The sequence below is a fragment of the Lampetra planeri genome, unplaced genomic scaffold (genome assembly GCF_965212315.1).
Source record: "Lampetra planeri unplaced genomic scaffold, kcLamPlan1.2.h2 scaffold_272, whole genome shotgun sequence".
Lineage (NCBI taxonomy): Eukaryota > Metazoa > Chordata > Hyperoartia > Petromyzontiformes > Petromyzontidae > Lampetra > Lampetra planeri.
Genome location: NW_027615099.1, coordinates 72,626 through 94,928, shown reverse-complemented (window position 1 = coordinate 94,928; position 22,303 = coordinate 72,626). Strand labels below are relative to the sequence as shown.

Genomic DNA, 22,303 nt, shown 5'->3' with positions numbered 1-22,303 from the left:
GTGTGTCACTGTGTGTGTGTGTCACTGTGTGTCACTGTGTGTGTGTGTCACTGTGTGTGTGTGTCACTGTGTGTGTGTGTCACTGTGTCACTGTGTGTGTGTGTCACTGTGTGTGTGCCACTGTGTGTGTGTGTGTCACTGTGTGTGTCATGTGTGTGGTCACTGTGTGTGTGTCACTGTGTATGTCACTGTGTCACTGTGTGTGTCACTGTGTGTGTGTGTCACTGTGTCACTGTGTGTGTCACTGTGCGTGTGTGTCACTGTGTGTGTCACTGTGTTTTTGTGTCACTGTGTTTGTGTCACTGTGTGTGTGACTGTGTGTGACTGTGTGTGTGTGTCACTGCGTGTCACTGTGTGTGTGTGTGTCACTGTGTTTCACTGTGTATGTGTGTGTCTGTGTGTGTCACTGTTTGTCACTGTGTGTGTATGTTACTGTGTGTCACTGTGTGTCACTGTGTGTGTGTGTCACTGTGTGTCACTGTGTGTCACTGTGTGTGTGTCACTGTGTTTCACTGTGTATGTGTGTGTCTGTGTGTGTCACTGTTTGTCACTGTGTGTGTATGTTACTGTGTGTCACTGTGTGTCACTGTGTGTCACTGTGTGTCACTGTGTGTCACTGTGTGTGTGTCACTGTGTGTCACTGTGTGTGGTGTTGGCCACCTACCCCCCCGTGTGCCGTGCCGGCCTTTATAGGTGCTCACTAACAGCACTTGCCCCTAAAGTCTGTTCCAGGCTTTACGGGGGATCTTTGTCTTTGTGGTGTAGTATGCGCAGTGTGTGGTGTGTGTGGTTTGTGTGTGGTGTAGTATGTGTGGTGTGTGTGGTGTGTGGTGTAGTATGCGTAGTGTGTGGTGTGTGTGGTTTGTGTGGTGTGTGTGTGGTGTAGTTTGGGTGGTGTATAGTGGTGTGTTGTTTAGTATGTGTAGTATGCATGGTGTGTGTGGTGTAGTATTCGTGGTGTGTGTGGTGTGTGGTGTAGTTTGCGTGGTGTGTGGTGGTGTGGTTTGTGTGGTGTGTGTGGTGTGTGGTATAGTATGCGTGGTGTTTGGTGTGTGTGGTGTGTGTGGTGCGTGTGGTGTAGTATGCGTGGTGTGTGTGATGTGTGGTGTAGTATGTGTAGTATGCGTGGTGTGTGTGTGGTGTGATGTGTGGTGTGTGGTGTAGTATGCGTGGTGTGTGTGGTGTAGTTTGTGTGGTGTAGTATGCGTGATGTAGTGTGTGTGGTGTAGTGTGTGTGGTATAGTATGCGTGGTGTGTGTGGTGTGTGTGGTATAGTATGCGTGGTGTGTGTGTGTGGTGTAGTATGCGTGGTGTGTGTGGTGTAGTTTGTGTGGTGTAGTATGCGTGGTGTAGTGTGTGTGGTGTAGTATGCGTGGTGTAGTGTGTGTGGTGTAGTATGCGTGGTGTGTGTGATGTCTGGTAGTGCCACACGCACTCCCTGGCACGGTGTGCCACTCGGCTCCGTTGACGATGCCGCCCTGAAAGACGTCGCAGTGGCACACGCGGCGCTCGCGGCTCGCCATGGTGCGGTGCGTCGTGGCGTACACCACGGCCAGCCAGCGGAAGAAGCCGTCGTCCGCCGTCGGGGTCAGCTCCTGGCAAACGCAACGCACGCGGTACCGGTCTAGCGCCAGACAGGGGCGTGGCAGCCTCTCTCTCAAGCAGAGAGAGACAGAAAAGCAGAGAGACAGGGTTTCCACGTGGGTGCGACCCATAGTGGATTAACCTCTGTTTCTGAAAGAACCCCCGAGATTTTTCGATTTAAAGCTTTCGTGACTGCAGGGACTCTGTCTCCTCGACAGACCTGTTCTCCACCTGAGGACGGCTACTTGCGTTGTGGCCGAAACGTGGTGAGAATTATTTTATTATGTTTTATTTTTATTATTTTATTACTTCCAGTCTACGTGACTTTACCGAAAGAACCAAGAAGATGAACCCCCGAGATGTTAAACACCTCGACTGGTGTACACGCGGCACCTGGTGTACACGCGGTACCGGTCTAGCGCCCGACAGATGCGTGGCAGCCTCTCTCTCCAGCAGAGACAGAGACAGAGAGAGTTTCACACTTTCCACGTGGGTCCGACCCATAGTGGATTGACCTCCGTTTCTAAAGGAACCCCCGAGATGTTAAACACCTCGCCTGGTCTACACGCGGTACCGGTCTGGCGCCCGACAGATGCGTGGCAGCCTTTCTCCCTCCAGCAAAGACAGAGAAAGAGAGTTTCACACTTTCCACGTGGGTCTGACCCATAGTGGATTGACCTCCGTTTCTAGAGGAACCCCCGAGATGTTAAACACCTCGCCTGGTCTACACACACACAGTACACACACAGTACACACACACAGTACAAAGTACACACAGCACACACACACAGTACACACACATCCACAGTACACACACACAGTATATACACACAGTACACACAAAGTACACACAGTACACACACACACAGTACACACACATCCACAGTACACACACAGTACACACACACCCACAGTACACACACACAGTACACACACAGTACACACAGCACACACACACAGTATATACACACAGTACACACAAAGTACACACAGTACACACACACACACACAGTACACACACATCCACAGTACACACACAGTACACCCACACCCACAGTACACACACACACAGTACACACACAGTACACACAGCACACACACACAGTATATACACACAGTACACACAAAGTACACACAGTACACACACACACACACAGTACACACACATCCACAGTACACACACAGTACACACACACCCACAGTACACACACAGTACACACACAGTACACACAGCACACACACACAGTATATACACACAGTACACACAAAGTACACACAGTACACACACACACACACAGTACACACACATCCACAGTACACACACAGTACACACACACCCACAGTACACACACACAGTACACACACAGTACACCCACGCACTGCCCACCTGTGCTGCCCAGTAGGAGCGCGCCATGTCGAAGGGGTACGAGACCACGAGCTCCCCGCCGTGCAGGTTTGCGCTCAGCACAAACGGGATCCGCTCCATCCACGCGATGACCGCTCGTGTCTCAGGAGCCACCTACACACAGTACACACAGTACACACACACACAGTACACACAGTACACACACACAGTACACACAGTACACACACAGTACACACACACAGTACACACAGTACACACAGTACACACATTACACACACACACAGTACACACACAGTACACACACACAGTACACACAGTACACACACACAGTACACACAGTACACACACAGTACACACACAGTACACACAGTACACACACACAGTACACACAGTACACACATTACACACACACACAATACACACAGTACACACACAGTACACACACACAGTACACACAGTACACACACACAGTACACACAGTGCACACACACAGTACACACAGTACACACACACAGTACACACAGTGCACACACACAGTACACACACAGTACACACACAGTACACACACAGTACACACACAGTACACACACACACAGTACACACACACAGTACACACACACAGTACACACACAGTACACACAGTACACACACAGTACACACACAGTACACACACACAGTACACACACAGTACACACACAGTACACACACACAGTACACACACAGTACACACACAGTACACACACAGTACACACACAGTACACACACACAGTACACACACACAGTACACACACAGTACACACACACAGTACACACACAGTACACACACAGTACACACACACAGTACACACACAGTACACACACACAGTACACACACAGTACACACAGTACACACACAGTACACACACAGTACACACACACAGTACACACACAGTACACACACACACAGTACACACACACAGTACACACACACAGTACACAGTACACACACAGTACACACACAGTATGCACACACAGTACACACACAGTACACACACACAGTACACACACAGTACACACACACAGTACACACAGTACACACACAGTACACACACACAGTACACACACAGTACACACACAGTACACACACAGTACACACAGTACACACACAGTACACACACAGTACACACACAGTACGCACACACAGTACACACAGTACACACACAGTACACACACACAGTACACACAGTACACACACAGTACACACACAGTACACACACAGTACGCACACACAGTACACACACAGTACACACACACAGTACACACACAGTACACACACAGTACACACACAGTACGCACACACAGTACACACACAGTACACACAGTACACACACAGTACACACACACAGTACACACACAGAACACACACAGAACACACAGTACACACACAGTACACACAGTACACACACAGTACACACGGTACACACACACAGTACACACACAGTACACACAGTACACACACACAGTACACACACACAGTACACACACACACAGTACACACACAGTACACACACAGTACACACACAGTACACACACAGTACACACAGTACACACACACAGTACACACACAGTACACACAGTACACACAGTACACACACATAGTACACACACACAGTACACACACAGTACACACACAGTACACACACACAGTACACACACAGTACACACACACAGTACACACAGTACACTAGTCTCCACACACTAGTCTCCATTGGTTTTGTACCAGTTGAAAGGGTAAAAACCTATCACTATATTTTGCCACTGGTAAAGGAGGTGTCTCATAGTGTTGATACTTACTCCGAACTCTCAATACTCTGATAGTGCGTTTTTTTTTAGTTGTACGCCTTTTGGCGTCATCTGGTCCAACACCAATGGAGACTAGGCTCTAAGGAAAGCTGTCTCGGGTGTGGACCAATCAACTTCAAGGACCATGTGAGACTAGGCTCTAAGGAAAGCTGTCTCGGGTGTGGACCAATCAACTTCAAGGACCATGTGAGACTAGGCTCTAAGGAAAGCTGTCTCGGGTGTGGACCAATCAACTTCAAGGACCATGTGAGACTAGGCTCTAAGGAAAGCTGTCTCGGGTGTGGACCAATCAACTTCAAGGACCATGTGAGACTGAGCTCGAAGGAAAGCTGTCTCGGGTGTGGACCAATCAACTTCAAGGACCATGTGAGACTAGGCTCTAAGGAAAGCTGTCTCGGGTGTGGACCAATCAACTTCAAGGACCATGTGAGACTAGGCTCTAAGGAAAGCTGTCTCGGGTGTGGACCAATCAACTTCAAGGACAGTGCATATCATTATCATCATCATCAGAGTTGTTTCTTTTTGTTTGCATTTTGACTGCTTGTGTTGTGGTTATTGCAAACATGATGCCTTGTATAAAGGTGTCAGTTTTTGTACCAGTTGAAAGGGTAAAAACCCATCACTACTTCGTATCAAGGATTGGGGACCTCGCGGGGGATGACGTCTCACGCACAACACGCGACACGCGTGTGACACGCGTGTGCTCTGACCGTGGAGTTGGGCCCCGAGTACCACTCAGGAACCGTGATGTAGTGGTTGGGGAACTCGCGGGGGATGACGTCGCGATCCTCCGCGTCCCACAGGACGGAGTTGAGGTCGGCGAAGTTGTGGTTCAGGTCAATGCCGTCGCGGGTCCAGCGGCCCTCCGCCCAGCCCGCCAGCTCCGAGCCCTCTCGCGAGCCAACGCAACAACAAAGACGACAACAATAACAGCCACTACAACAACAATAAGCACTACAACAACCACTACAACAACAACCACTACAACAACCACTACAACAACAACTACAACAACAATAACCACTACAACAACAATAACCACTACAACAACAACAACCACTACAACAATAACCACTACAACAACAACAACTACAACAATAACCACTACAACAACAACAACCACTACAACAACAACCACTACAACAACCACTACAACAACAACCACTACAACAACCACTACAACAACAACCACTACAACAACCACTACAACAATAACCACTACAACAACAACCACTACAACAACAATAACCACTACAACAACAACCACTACAACAACAACCACTACAACAATAACCACTACAACAACAATAACCACTACAACAACAACAACCACTACAACAACAACCACTACAACAACAACAACCACTACAACAACAACCACTACAACAACAACCACTACAACAACAACAACAACAACCACTACAACAATAACCACTACAACAACAATAACCACTACAACAACAATAACCACTACAACAACAACCACTACAACAACAACCACTACAACAATAACCACTACAACAACAATAACCACTACAACAACAACAACCACTACAACAACAACCACTACAACAACAACAACCACTACAACAACAACCACTACAACAACAACCACTACAACAACAACAACAACAACCACTACAACAATAACCACTACAACAACAATAACCACTACAACAACAATACCCACTACAACAACAACAACCACTACAACAACAACAACAACCACTACAACAAGAACAACCACTACAACAACAACCACTACAACAACAACAACCACTACAACAACAATAACCACTACAACAACAACAACCACTACAACAACAACCACTACAACAACAATAACCACTACAACAACAATAACCACTACAACAATAACCACTACAACAACAACAACTACAACAACAACAACCACTACAACAACAACAACCACTACAACAACAATAACCACTACAACAACAATAACCACTACAACAACAACAACCTCTACAACAACAATAACCACTACAACAACAACAACCACTACAACAACAATAACCACTACAACAACAATAACCACTACAACAACAATAACCACTACAACAACAACAACCACTACAACAACAACAACCACTACAACAACAACAACCAATACAACAATAACCACTACAACAACAATAACTACAACAACAACAACCACTACAACAAGAACAACCACTACAACAACAACCACTACAACAACAACAACCACTACAACAACAATAACCACTACAACAACAACAACCACTACAACAACAACCACTACAACAACAATAACCACTACAACAACAATAACCACTACAACAATAACCACTACAACAACAACAACTACAACAACAACAACCACTACAACAATAACCACTACAACAACAACAACAACAACAACCACTACAACAACAACAACCACTACAACAACAATAACCACTACAACAACAATAACCACTACAACAACAACAACCCTCTACAACAACAATAACCACTACAACAACAACAACCACTACAACAACAATAACCACTACAACAACAATAACCACTACAACAACAATAACCACTACAACAACCACTACAACAACAATAACCACTACAACAACAATAACCACTACAACAACAATAACCACTACAACAACCACTACAACAACAACAACCACTACAACAACAACAACCAATACAACAATAACCACTACAACAACAATAACCACTACAACAATAACCACTACAACAATAACGACCACTACAACAACAACAACCACTACAACAACAACAACCACTACAACAATAACCACTACAACAACAACAACAACTACAACAACCACTACAACAACAACAACTACAACAACAACAACCACAACAACAACAACAACTACAACAACAACAACTACAACAACAACAACCACTACAACTACAACAACCACTACAACAACAACTACAACAACAACAACCACTACAACAACAACAACTACAACAACAACCACTACAACAACAATAACCACTACAACAACAACAACAACTACAACAACAACAACTACAACAACCACTACAACAACAATAACCACTACAACAACAATAACCACTACAACAATAACCACTACAACAACAATAACCACTACAACAACAACAACCACTACAACAACAATAACCACTACTACAACAATAACCACTACAACAACAATAACCACTACAACAACAATAACCACTACAACAACAACAACCACTACAACAACAATAACCACTACAACAACAATAACCACTACAACAATAACCACTACAACAACAATAACCACTACAACAACAATAACCACTACTACAACAATAACCACTACAACAACAATAACCACTACAACAATAACCACTACAACAACAATAACCACTACAACAACAATAACCACTACAACAACAATAACCACTACAACAACAATAACCACTACTACAACAATAACCACTACAACAACAATAACCACTACAACAACAATAACCACTACAACAACAATAACCACTACAACAACAATAACCACTACAACAACAACAACAACTACAACAACAATAACCACTACAACAACAATAACCACTACAACAACAATAACCACTACAACAACAATAACCACTACAACAATAAACACTACAACAACAATAACCACTACAACAACAATAACCACTACAACAACAATAACCACTACTACAACAATAACCACTACAACAACAACTACAACAACAATAACCACTACTACAACAATAACCACTACAACAACAACAACCACTACAACAACAACAACCACTACAACAACAATAACCACTACAACAACAATAACCACTACAACAACAATAACCACTACAACAACAATAACCACTACTACAACAACAACCACTACAACAACAACCACTACAACAACAATAACCACTACAACAACAATAACCACTACTACTACAACAATAACCACTACAACAACAACCACTACAACAACAATACCACTACAACAACAATAACCACTACAACAACAATAACCACTACAACAACAATAACCACTACAACAATAACCACTACAACAACAACAACCACTACAACAACAATAACCACTACAACAACAATAACCACTACAACAACACAATAACCACTACAACAACAATAACCACTACAACAACAATAACCACTACAACAACAACAACCACTACAACAACAACAACCACTACAACAACAACAATAACCCACTACAACAATAACCACTACAACAACAACAACCACTACAACAACAACCACTACACCCACAATAACCACTCAACAACAACAACCACTACAACAACAATAACCACTACAACAACCAATAACCACCACAACAACAATAACCACTACAACAACAATAACCACTACAACAACAATAACCACCACACACAACAACCACTACAACAACAATAACCACCTACAACAACAACAACCACTACAACAACAACAACCACTACAACAACAACAACCACTACAACAACAACAACAACCACTACAACAACAATAACCACTACAACAACAATAACCACTACAACAATAACCACTACCAACACAACCACTACTACAACACAACAACCACTACAACAACAACCACCACACAACAACCACAACCACTACAACAACAACAACCACAACAACAACAACAACCACTACAACAACACAACCACAACAACAACAACAACCACTACACAACAACAACCACTACAACAACAACCACTACAACAATAACCACTACAACAACAATAACCACTACAACAACAATAACCACTACAACAACAACAACCACAACAACAACAATACCACTACAACAATAACCACTACAACAACAACAACCACCACAACACACCACTACACCAACAATAACCACTACAACAACAATAACCACCACACAACAACAATAACCACTACAACAACAACAACCACAACAACAACAATAACCACTACAACAATAACCACTACAACAACAACAACCACTACAACAACAACCACTACACCAACAATAACCACTACAACAACAATAACCACTACAACAACAACAACCACTACAACAACAATAACCACTACAACAACAATAACCACCACAACAACAATAACCACTACAACAACAATAACCACTACAACAACAATAACCACCACAACAACACAACCACTACAACAACAATAACCACTACAACAACACAACCACTACAACAACAACAACCACTACAACAACAACAACCACTACAACACAACAACCACTACAACAACAATAACCACTACAACAACAATAACCACTACAACAATAACCCACTACAACAACAACCACTACTACAACAACAACCACTACAACAACAACCACAACAACAACAACCACTACAACAACAACAACCACAACAACAACAACAACCACTACAACAACAACAACCACAACAACAACAACAACCACTACTACAACAATAACCACTACAACAACAACAACCACTACAACAACAACAACCACAACAACAACAATAACCACTACAACAACAACAACCACACAACAACAACAACCACTACAACAACAACAACCACTACAACAATAACCACTACAACAACAATAACCACTACAACAACAATAACCACTACAACAACAACAACCACTACAACAACAACAACCACTACAACAACAACCACTACAACAACAACAACAACCACTACTACAACAATAACCACTACAACAACAACAACCACTACAACAACAACAACCACTACAACAATAACCACTACAACAACAATAACCACTACAACAACACAACCACTACAACAACAACAACCACAACAACAACAACAACCACTACTACAACAATAACCACTACACAACAACAACAACCACTACAACAACAACAACCACTACAACAATAACCACTACAACAACATAACCACTACAACAACAACAACCACTACAACAACAACAACCACTACAACAACAACAACCACTACAACAATAACCACTACAACAACAATAACCACTACAACAACAACAACCACTACAACAACAACAACCACTACAACAACAACAACCACTACAACATAACCACTACAACAACAACAACCACTAGCAACAACAATAACCACTACAACAACAACAACCACTACAACACAATAACCACTACAACAACAACCACTACAACAACAATAACCACTACAACAACAATAACCACTACAACACAACCACTACAACAACAATAACCACTACAACAATAACCACTACAACAACAATAACCACTACAACAACAATAACCACTACAACAACAACAACCACTACAACAACAATAACCACTACAACAACAACAACCACTACAACAACAATAACCACTACAACAATAACCACTACAACAACAATAACCACTACAACAACAATAACCACTACAACAACAACAACCACTACAACAACAACAACCACTACAACAACAACAACCACTACAACAACAACAACCACTACAACAACAACAACCACTACAACAATAACCACTACAACAACAACAATAACCACTACAACAACAACAACCACTACAACAACAACAACCACTACAACAACAACAACCCACTACAACACACAACCACTACAACAACAACCACTACAACAACAACAACCACTACAACAATAACCACTACAACAACAACAACCACTACAACAACAACAACCACTACAACAACAATAACCACTACAACAACAACAACCACTACAACAATAACCACACAACAACAATAACCACTACAACAACAACCACTACAACAACAACAACCACAACAACAACAACCACTACAACAACAACAACCACTACAACAACAACAACCACTACAACAACAACAACAACCACTACAACAACAATAACCACTACAAACAACAATAACCACTACAACAACAATAACCACTACAACAATAACCACTACAACAACAACAATAACCACTACACACAACAACCACTACAACAACAACAACCACTACAACAACAACAACAACCACTACAACAACAACAACCACTACACACCCACCCACACACAACAACACCACTACAACAACAACAACCACTACAACAACAACATACCCACTACACAATAACAACCACTACAACAACAACACTACAACAACAATAACCACTACAACAACAACAACCACTACAACAATACAACCACTACAACAACAATAACAACCACGACAACAACAACCACACTACAACAATAACCACTACAACAACAATAACCACTACAACAAACCACTACACAACAACCCCACACACAACACCACTACAACAATAACCACTACAACAACAACCACTACAACAACAATAACCACTACACACACAACCACTACAACACAATAACCACTACAACAACAACACCCACTACAACAACATAACCACTACAACAACCACTACAACAACAACAACCACTACAACACATACCACACAACAACATAACCACTACAACAACCACTACAACAACAACAACCACTACACAACCACACAACAACCACTACAACAACAATAACCACTACAACAACAATACCACTACTACAACCACTACAACACAACAACCACTACAACAACCACTACAACAACCACTACAACAACAATAACCACTACAACAACAATAACCACTACAACAACAATAACCACTACAACAACACCAACCACTAAAACAACATACCACTACAACAACCACTACAACAACAACAACCACTACAACACAACAACCACTACAACAACCACTACAACAACAATAACCACTACAACAACAATAACCACTACAACAACAATAACCACTACAACAACAACAACCACTACAACAACAATAACCACTACAACAACAATAACCACTACAACAACAATAACCACTACAACAACAACAACCACTACAACAACAATAACCACTACAACAACAACAACCACTACAACAACAACAACCACTACAACAACAATAACCACTACAACAACAATAACCACTACAACAATAACCACTACAACAACAATAACCACTACAACAACAATAACCACTACAACAACAATAACCACTACTACAACAATAACCACTACAACAACAACAACCACTACAACAACAACAACCACTACAACAACAAATAACCACTACAACAACAATAACCACTACAACAACAATAACCACTACTACAACAATAACCACTACAACAACAATAACCACTACTACAACAACAACCACTACAACACCAACAACCACTACAACACAATAACCACTACAACAACAATAACCACTACAACAACAATACCACTACAACAACAATAACCACTACAACACAATAACCACACTACAACAATAACCACTACAACAACAATAACCACTACTACAACAACAACCACTACAACAACAACAACCACTACAACAACAATAACCACTACAACAACAATAACCACTACAACAACAATAACCACTACTACAACAACAACCACTACAACAACAATAACCACTACTACAACAACAACCACTACAACAACAACAACCACTACAACAACAATAACCACTACAACAACAATAACCACTACAACAACAATAACCACTACAACAACAACAACCACTACAACAATAACCACTACAACAACAATAACCACTACAACAACAATAACCACTACAACAACAATAACCACTAATACAACAATAACCACTACAACAACAACAACAACTACAACAACAATAACCCACTACAACAATAACCACTACAACACACACCACTACAACAACAACAACCACTACAACAACAATAACCACTACAACAACAATAACCACTACAACAACAATAACCACTACACAACAATAACCACTACAACAACAATAACCACTACTACAACAACAACCACTACAACAACAACAACCACTACAACAACAATAACCACTACAACAACAATAACCACTACTACTACAACAATAACCACTACAACAACCACTACAACAACAATAACCACTACTACAACAATAACCACTACAACAACAATAACCACTACTACTACAACAATAACCACTACAACAACCACTACAACAACAATAACCACTACAACAACAACAACCACTACAACAACAATAACCACTACAACAACAATAACCACTACAACAACAACAATAACCACTACAACAACAATAACCACTACAACAACAATAACCACTACAACAACAACAACCACTACAACAACAACAACCACTACAACAACAACATAACCACACAACAACAACCACTACACCAACAACACCACTACAACAACAACCACTACACCAACAATAACCACTGCAACAACAACAACCACTACAACAACATAACCACTACAACAACAATAACCACCACAACAACAATAACCACTACAACAACAATACCACTACAACAACAATAACCACCACAACAACAACAACCCTACAACAACAATAACCACTACAACAACAACAACCACTACAACAACAACCAACCACTACAACAACAACAACCACTACAACAACAACAACCACTACACAACAATAACCCACTACAACAACAATAACCACTACAACAAAACCACTACAACAACAACCACTACACAACACACCACTACACACAACCACAACAACAACAACAACCACTACAACAACCACAAACACAACAACACAACAACCACTACAACAACAACACCACCACAACAACAACAACCACTACTACAACAATAACCACTACAACAACAACAACCACTACAACAACAACAACCACAACAACAACAAAAACCACTACAACAACAACAACCACTACAACAACAACAACCACTACAACAACAACAACCACTACAACAATAACCCACTACAACAACAATAACCACTACAACAACAACAACCACTACAACACAACAACCACTACAACAACAATAACCACTACAACAACAACAACCACTACAACAACAACAACCACTACAACAACAACCCAAACAACACACCACCACAACAAACAACAATAACCACTACAACAATAACCACTACAACAACAATAACCACTACAACAACAACAACCACTACAACAACAATAACCACTACAACAACAACAACCACTACAACAACAATAACCACTACAACAATAACCACTACAACAACAATAACCACTACAACAACAATAACCACTACAACAACAACAACCACTACAACAACAACAACCACTACAACAACAACAACCACTACAACAACAACCACTACAACAACAACAACCACTACAACAACAACTACAACAACAACAACCACTACAACAACAACAACTACAACAACAACAACCACTACAACAACAACTACAACAACAACAACTACAACAACAACACCACTACAACAACAACAACCACTACAACAACAACTACAACAACAACAACCACTACAACAACAACAACTACAACACACAACCACTACAACAACAATAACCACTACAACAACACTAAATTATACAAAATCTATACTTATTCTATCTACTTCAAAGTCTATTCAAAATATACATCCAATACAACATCACACACTAACAACAACCCACTCACTATCCACACTACACACAACACTAACAACAAGAACCACTACAACAACAACTAACCCACTACAACAACAACATCCACTACCAACAACTACACAACCACTACTACAACATAACCACGACAACAACATTAACCACTACAACAATCAATAACCACTACAACAACGAACAACCTACTAACATCAACAACAAACCACTACAACAACAACAACCACTACAACAACAACAACCACTACAACAACAACCACTACAACAACAATAACCACTACAACAACAACCACTACAACAACAACAACCACTACTACAACAATAACCACTACAACAACAACAACCACTACAACAACAACCACTACAACAACAATAACCACTACAACAACAATAACCACTACAACAACAATAACCACTACAACAACAATAACCACTACTACAACAATAACCACTACAACAACAACAACCACTACAACAACAACCACTACAACAACAATAACCACTACAACAACAATAACCACTACAACAACAATAACCACTACTACAACAATAACCACTACAACAACAACAACCACTACAACAACAATAACCACTACAACAATAACCACTACAACAACAATAACCACTACAACAACAATAACCACTACTACAACAATAACCACTACAACAACAATAACCACTACAACAACAATAACCACTACAACAACAATAACCACTACAACAACAATAACCACTACAACAATAAACACTACAACAACAATAACCACTACAACAACAATAACCACTACTACAACAATAACCACTACAACAACAACAACAACTACAACAACAATAACCACTACTACAACAATAACCACTACAACAACAACAACCACTACAACAACAACAACCACTACAACAACAATAACCACTACAACAACAATAACCACTACAACAACAATAACCACTACTACAACAATAACCACTACAACAACAATAACCACTACTACAACAACAACCACTACAACAACAACAACCACTACAGCAACAATAACCACTACAACAACAATAACCACTACTACTACAACAATAACCACTACAACAACCACTACAACAACAATAACCACTACTACAACAATAACCACTACAACAACAACAACCACTACAACAACAATAACCACTACAACAACAATAACCACTACAACAACAATAACCAATACAACAACCACTACAACAACAACAACCACTACAACAACAACAATAACCACTACAACAATAACCACTACAACAACAACAACCACTACAACAACAACCACTACACCAACAATAACCACTGCAACAACAACAACTACTACAACAACAATAACCACTACAACAACAATAACCACCACAACAACAATAACCACTACAACAACAATAACCACTACAACAACAATAACCACCACAACAACAACAACCACTACAACAACAATAACCACTACAACAACAACAACCACTACAACAACAACAACCACTACAACAACAACAACCACTACAACAACAACAACCACTACAACAACAATAACCACTACAACAACAATAACCACTACAACAATAACCACTACAACAACAACCACTACTACAACAACAACCACTACAACAACAACCACAACAACAACAACAACCACTACAACAACAACAACCACAACAACAACAACAACCACTACAACAACAACAACCACAACAACAACAACAACCACTACTACAACAATAACCACTACAACAACAACAACCACTACAACAACAACAACCACAACAACAACAATAACCACTACAACAACAACAACCACTACAACAACAACAACCACTACAACAACAACAACCACTACAACAATAACCACTACAACAACAATAACCACTACAACAACAATAACCACTACAACAACAACAACCACTACAACAACATTAACCACTACAACAACAACAACCACTACAACAACAATAACCACTACAACAACAACCACTACAACAACAATAACCACTACAACAACAACCACTACAACAACAATAACCACTACAACAATAACCACTACAACAACAATAACCACTACAACAACAACAACCACTACAACAACAATAACCACTACAACAACAACAACCACTACAACAACAATAACCACTACAACAATAACCACTACAACAACAATAACCACTACAACAACAATAACCACTACAACAACAACAACCACTACAACAACAACAACCACTACAACAACAACAACCACTACAACAACAACAACCACTACAACAACAACAACCACTACAACAATAACCACTACAACAACAACAATAACCACTACAACAACAACAACCACTACAACAACAACAACCACTACAACAACAACAACCACTACAACAACAACCACTACAACAACAATAACCACTACAACAACAACAACCACTACAACAATAACCACTACAACAACAATAACCACTACAACAACAACCACTACAACAACAACAACCACAACAACAACAACCACTACAACAACAACAACCACTACAACAACAACAACCACTACAACAACAACAACCACTACAACAACAATAACCACTACAACAACAATAACCACTACAACAATAACCACTACAACAACAACAATAACCACTACAACAACAACAACCACTACAACAACAACAACCACTACAACAACAACAACAACCACTACAACAACAACAACCACTACAACAACAACCACTACAACAACAATAACCACTACAACAACAACAACCACTACAACAACAATAACCACTACAACAATAACCACTACAACAACAACCACTACAACAACAATAACCACTACAACAACAATACCCACTACAACAACAATAACCACTACAACAACAACAACCACTACAACAATAACAACCACTACAACCACTACAACAACCACTACAACAAGAATAACCACTACAACAACAACAATAACCACTACAACAACAATAACCACTACAACAACAACAACAACCACTACAACAACAATAACCACTACAACAACAATAACCACTACAACAACAACAACAACCACTACAACAACAATAACCACTACAACAACAACAACCACTACAACAACAATAACCACTACAACAACAATAACCACTACAACAACAACAATAACCACTACAACAACAATAACCACTACAACAACAATAACCACTACAACAACAACAACAACCACTACAACAACAATAACCACTACAACAACAATAACCACTACAACAACAACAACAACCACTACAACAACAATAACCACTACAACAACAACAATAACCACTACAACAACAATAACCACTACAACAACAATAACCACTACAACAACAACAACAACCACTACAACAACAATAACCACTACAACAACAATAACCACTACAACAACAACAACAACCACTACAACAACAATAACCACTACAACAACAACAACCACTACAACAACAATAACCACTACAACAACAATAACCACTACAACAACAACAATAACCACTACAACAACAATAACCACTACAACAACAATAACCACTACAACAACAACAACAACCACTACAACAACAATAACCACTACAACAACAATAACCACTACAACAACAATAACCACTACTACAACAACAATAACCACTACAACAACAATAACCACTACAACAACAACAACAACCACTACAACAACAATAACCACTACAACAACAATAACCACTACAACAACAATAACCACTACAACAACAACAACAACCACTACAACAACAATAACCACTACAACAACAATAACCACTACAACAACAATAACCACTACAACAACAATAACCACTACAACAACAATAACCACTACAACAACAACAACAACCACTACAACAACAATAACCACAACAACAACAACAACCACTACAACAACAATAACCACTACTACAACAACAATAACCACTACAACAACAATAACCACTACAACAACAATAACCACTACAACAACAACAACAACCACTACAACAACAATAACCACTACAACAACAATAACCACTACAACAACAACAACCACTACAACAACAATAACCACTACAACAACAATAACCACTACAACAACAACAACAACCACTACAACAATAATAACCACTACAACAACAATAACCACTACAACAACAATAACCACTACAACAATAACCACTACAACAACAATAACCACTACAACAACAACAACCACTACAACAACAATAACCACTACTACAACCACAACAACAACAACAACCACTACAACAACAATAACCACTACAACAACAACAACAACCACTACAACAACAATAACCACTACAACAACAATAACCACTACAACAACAATAACCACTACAACAACAATAACCACTACAACAACAATAACCACTACAACAACAATAACCACTACAACAATAACCACTACAACAACAATAACCACTACAACAACAATAACCACTACAACAACAACAACCACTACAACAACAATAACCACTACAACAACAATAACCACTACAACAACAATAACCACTACAACAACAATAACCACTACAACAACAATAACCACTACAACAACAACAACCACTACAACAACAACAACCACTACAACAACAATAACCACTACAACAACAATAACCACTACAACAACAATAACCACTACAACAACAACAACCACTACAACAACAACAACCACTACAACAACAATAACCACTACAACAACAACAACCACTACAACAACAACAACAACCACTACAACAACAATAACCACTACAACAACAATAACCACTACAACAACCACTACAACAACAATAACCACTACAACAACAATAACCACTACAACAACAACAACCACTACAACAACAACAATAACCACTACAACAACAATAACCACTACAACAATAACCACTACAACAACAATAACCACTACAACAACAATAACCACTACAACAACAATAACCACTACAACAACAACAACCACTACAACAACAACAACCACTACAACAACAATAACCACTACAACAACAATAACCACTACAACAACAATAACCACTACAACAACAATAACCACTACAACAACAATAACCACTACAACAACAACAACCACTACAACAACAACAACCACTACAACAACAATAACCACTACAACAACAACTACAACAACAATAACCACTACAACAATAACCACTACAACAACAATAACCACTACAACAACAATAACCACTACAACAACAACAACCACTACAACAACAACAACCACTACAACAACAACAACCACTACAACAACAATAACCACTACAACAACAACAACCACTACAACAACAACAACCACTACAACAACAACAACCACTACAACAACAACAACCACTACAACAACAATAACCACTACAACAACAACAACCACTACAACAACAATAACCACTACAACAACAACAACCACTACAACAACAATAACCACTACAACAACAACAACCACTACAACAACAATAACCACTACAACAACAACAACCACTACAACAACAACAACCACTACAACAACAACAACAACTACAACAACAATAACCACTACAACAACAATAACCACTACAACAACAATAACCACTACAACAACAATAACCACTACAACAACAACAACCACTACAACAACAACAACCACTACAACAACAACAACCACTACAACAACAATAACCACTACAACAACAATAACCACTACAACAACCACTACAACAACAACAACCACTACAACAACAACCACTACAACAACAATAACCACTACAACAACAATAACCACTACAACAACAACCACTACAACAACCACTACAACAACCACTACAACAACAATAACCACTACAACAACAATAACCACTACAACAACAATAACCACTACAACAACAATAACCACTACAACAACAACAACCACTACAACAACAATAACCACTACAACAACAATAACCACTACAACAATAACCACTACAACAACAATAACCACTACAACAACAATAACCACTACAACAACAATAACCACTACAACAACAATAACCACTACAACAACAATAACCACTACAACAACAACAACCACTACAACAACAATAACCACTACAACAATAACCACTACAACAACAATAACCACTACAACAACAACAACCACTACAACAACAACAACCACTACAACAACCATAACCACTACAACAACAATAACCACTACAACAACAATAACCACTACAACAACAATAACCACTACAACAACAATAACCACTACAACAACAATAACCACTACAACAACAATAACCACTACAACAACAATAACCACTACAACAACAATAACCACTACAACAACAACTACAACAACAACAACAACCACTACAACAACAACAACCACTACAACAACAACAACCACTACAACAACAACTACAACAACAACAACAACCACTACAACAACCACTACAACAACAACAACCACTACAACCACTACAACAACCACAACAACAACAACCACTACAACAACCATAACCCCGACAACAACAACCACTACAACAACCATAACCACTACAACCACTACAACCACTACAACAATAACAACAACAACCACTACAACCACTACAACCACTACAACAACAACAACAACAACCACTACAACTGTAGTGGTTTAACATGCGAGGTAGTCAACATCTTAGGTTAGCGTCAAGATCAAACCCACGACTTCCTGCACACCAGGCGAGGCAGTCAACATCTTAGGCTTAGCATCAAGATAGAACCCACGGGTCAAAATGAAACCCACGACCTCCTGCACACCAAGCGAGGTAGTCAACATCTTAGGCTTAGGGTCAAGATGGAACCCACGGATCAAGATAAAACCCACGACCTCCTGCACACCAGCCAAGGCAGTCAACATCTTAGTCTTAGCATCAAGATAAAACCCACGGGTCAAAATGAAACCCACGACCTCCTGCACACCAAGCGAGGTAGTCAACATCTTAGGCTTAGCATCAAGATAGAACCCACGGGTCA

At 39.9% G+C, this 22,303-nt stretch overlaps 1 protein-coding gene across 1 annotated transcript in view; it reads right to left on the bottom strand.

The window, feature by feature from the left end:
* Positions 1–1,435: 1,435 nt before the first annotated feature.
* The window catches only part of LOC144740686 (putative carboxypeptidase X1), a gene marked incomplete at its 3' end in the record, with an annotated part of 54,360 nt that continues 33,492 nt past the window's right edge, over positions 1,436–22,303 (bottom strand). The window contains exons 9-11 of the mRNA XM_078623489.1: positions 5,503–5,682; positions 2,972–3,103; positions 1,436–1,595 (exon numbers count right to left, since the gene is read on the bottom strand). Of these exons, the coding sequence (XP_078479615.1) occupies positions 1,436–1,595; positions 2,972–3,103; positions 5,503–5,682 (472 nt within the window). The remainder of the gene's footprint in view (positions 1,596–2,971; positions 3,104–5,502; positions 5,683–22,303) is intronic.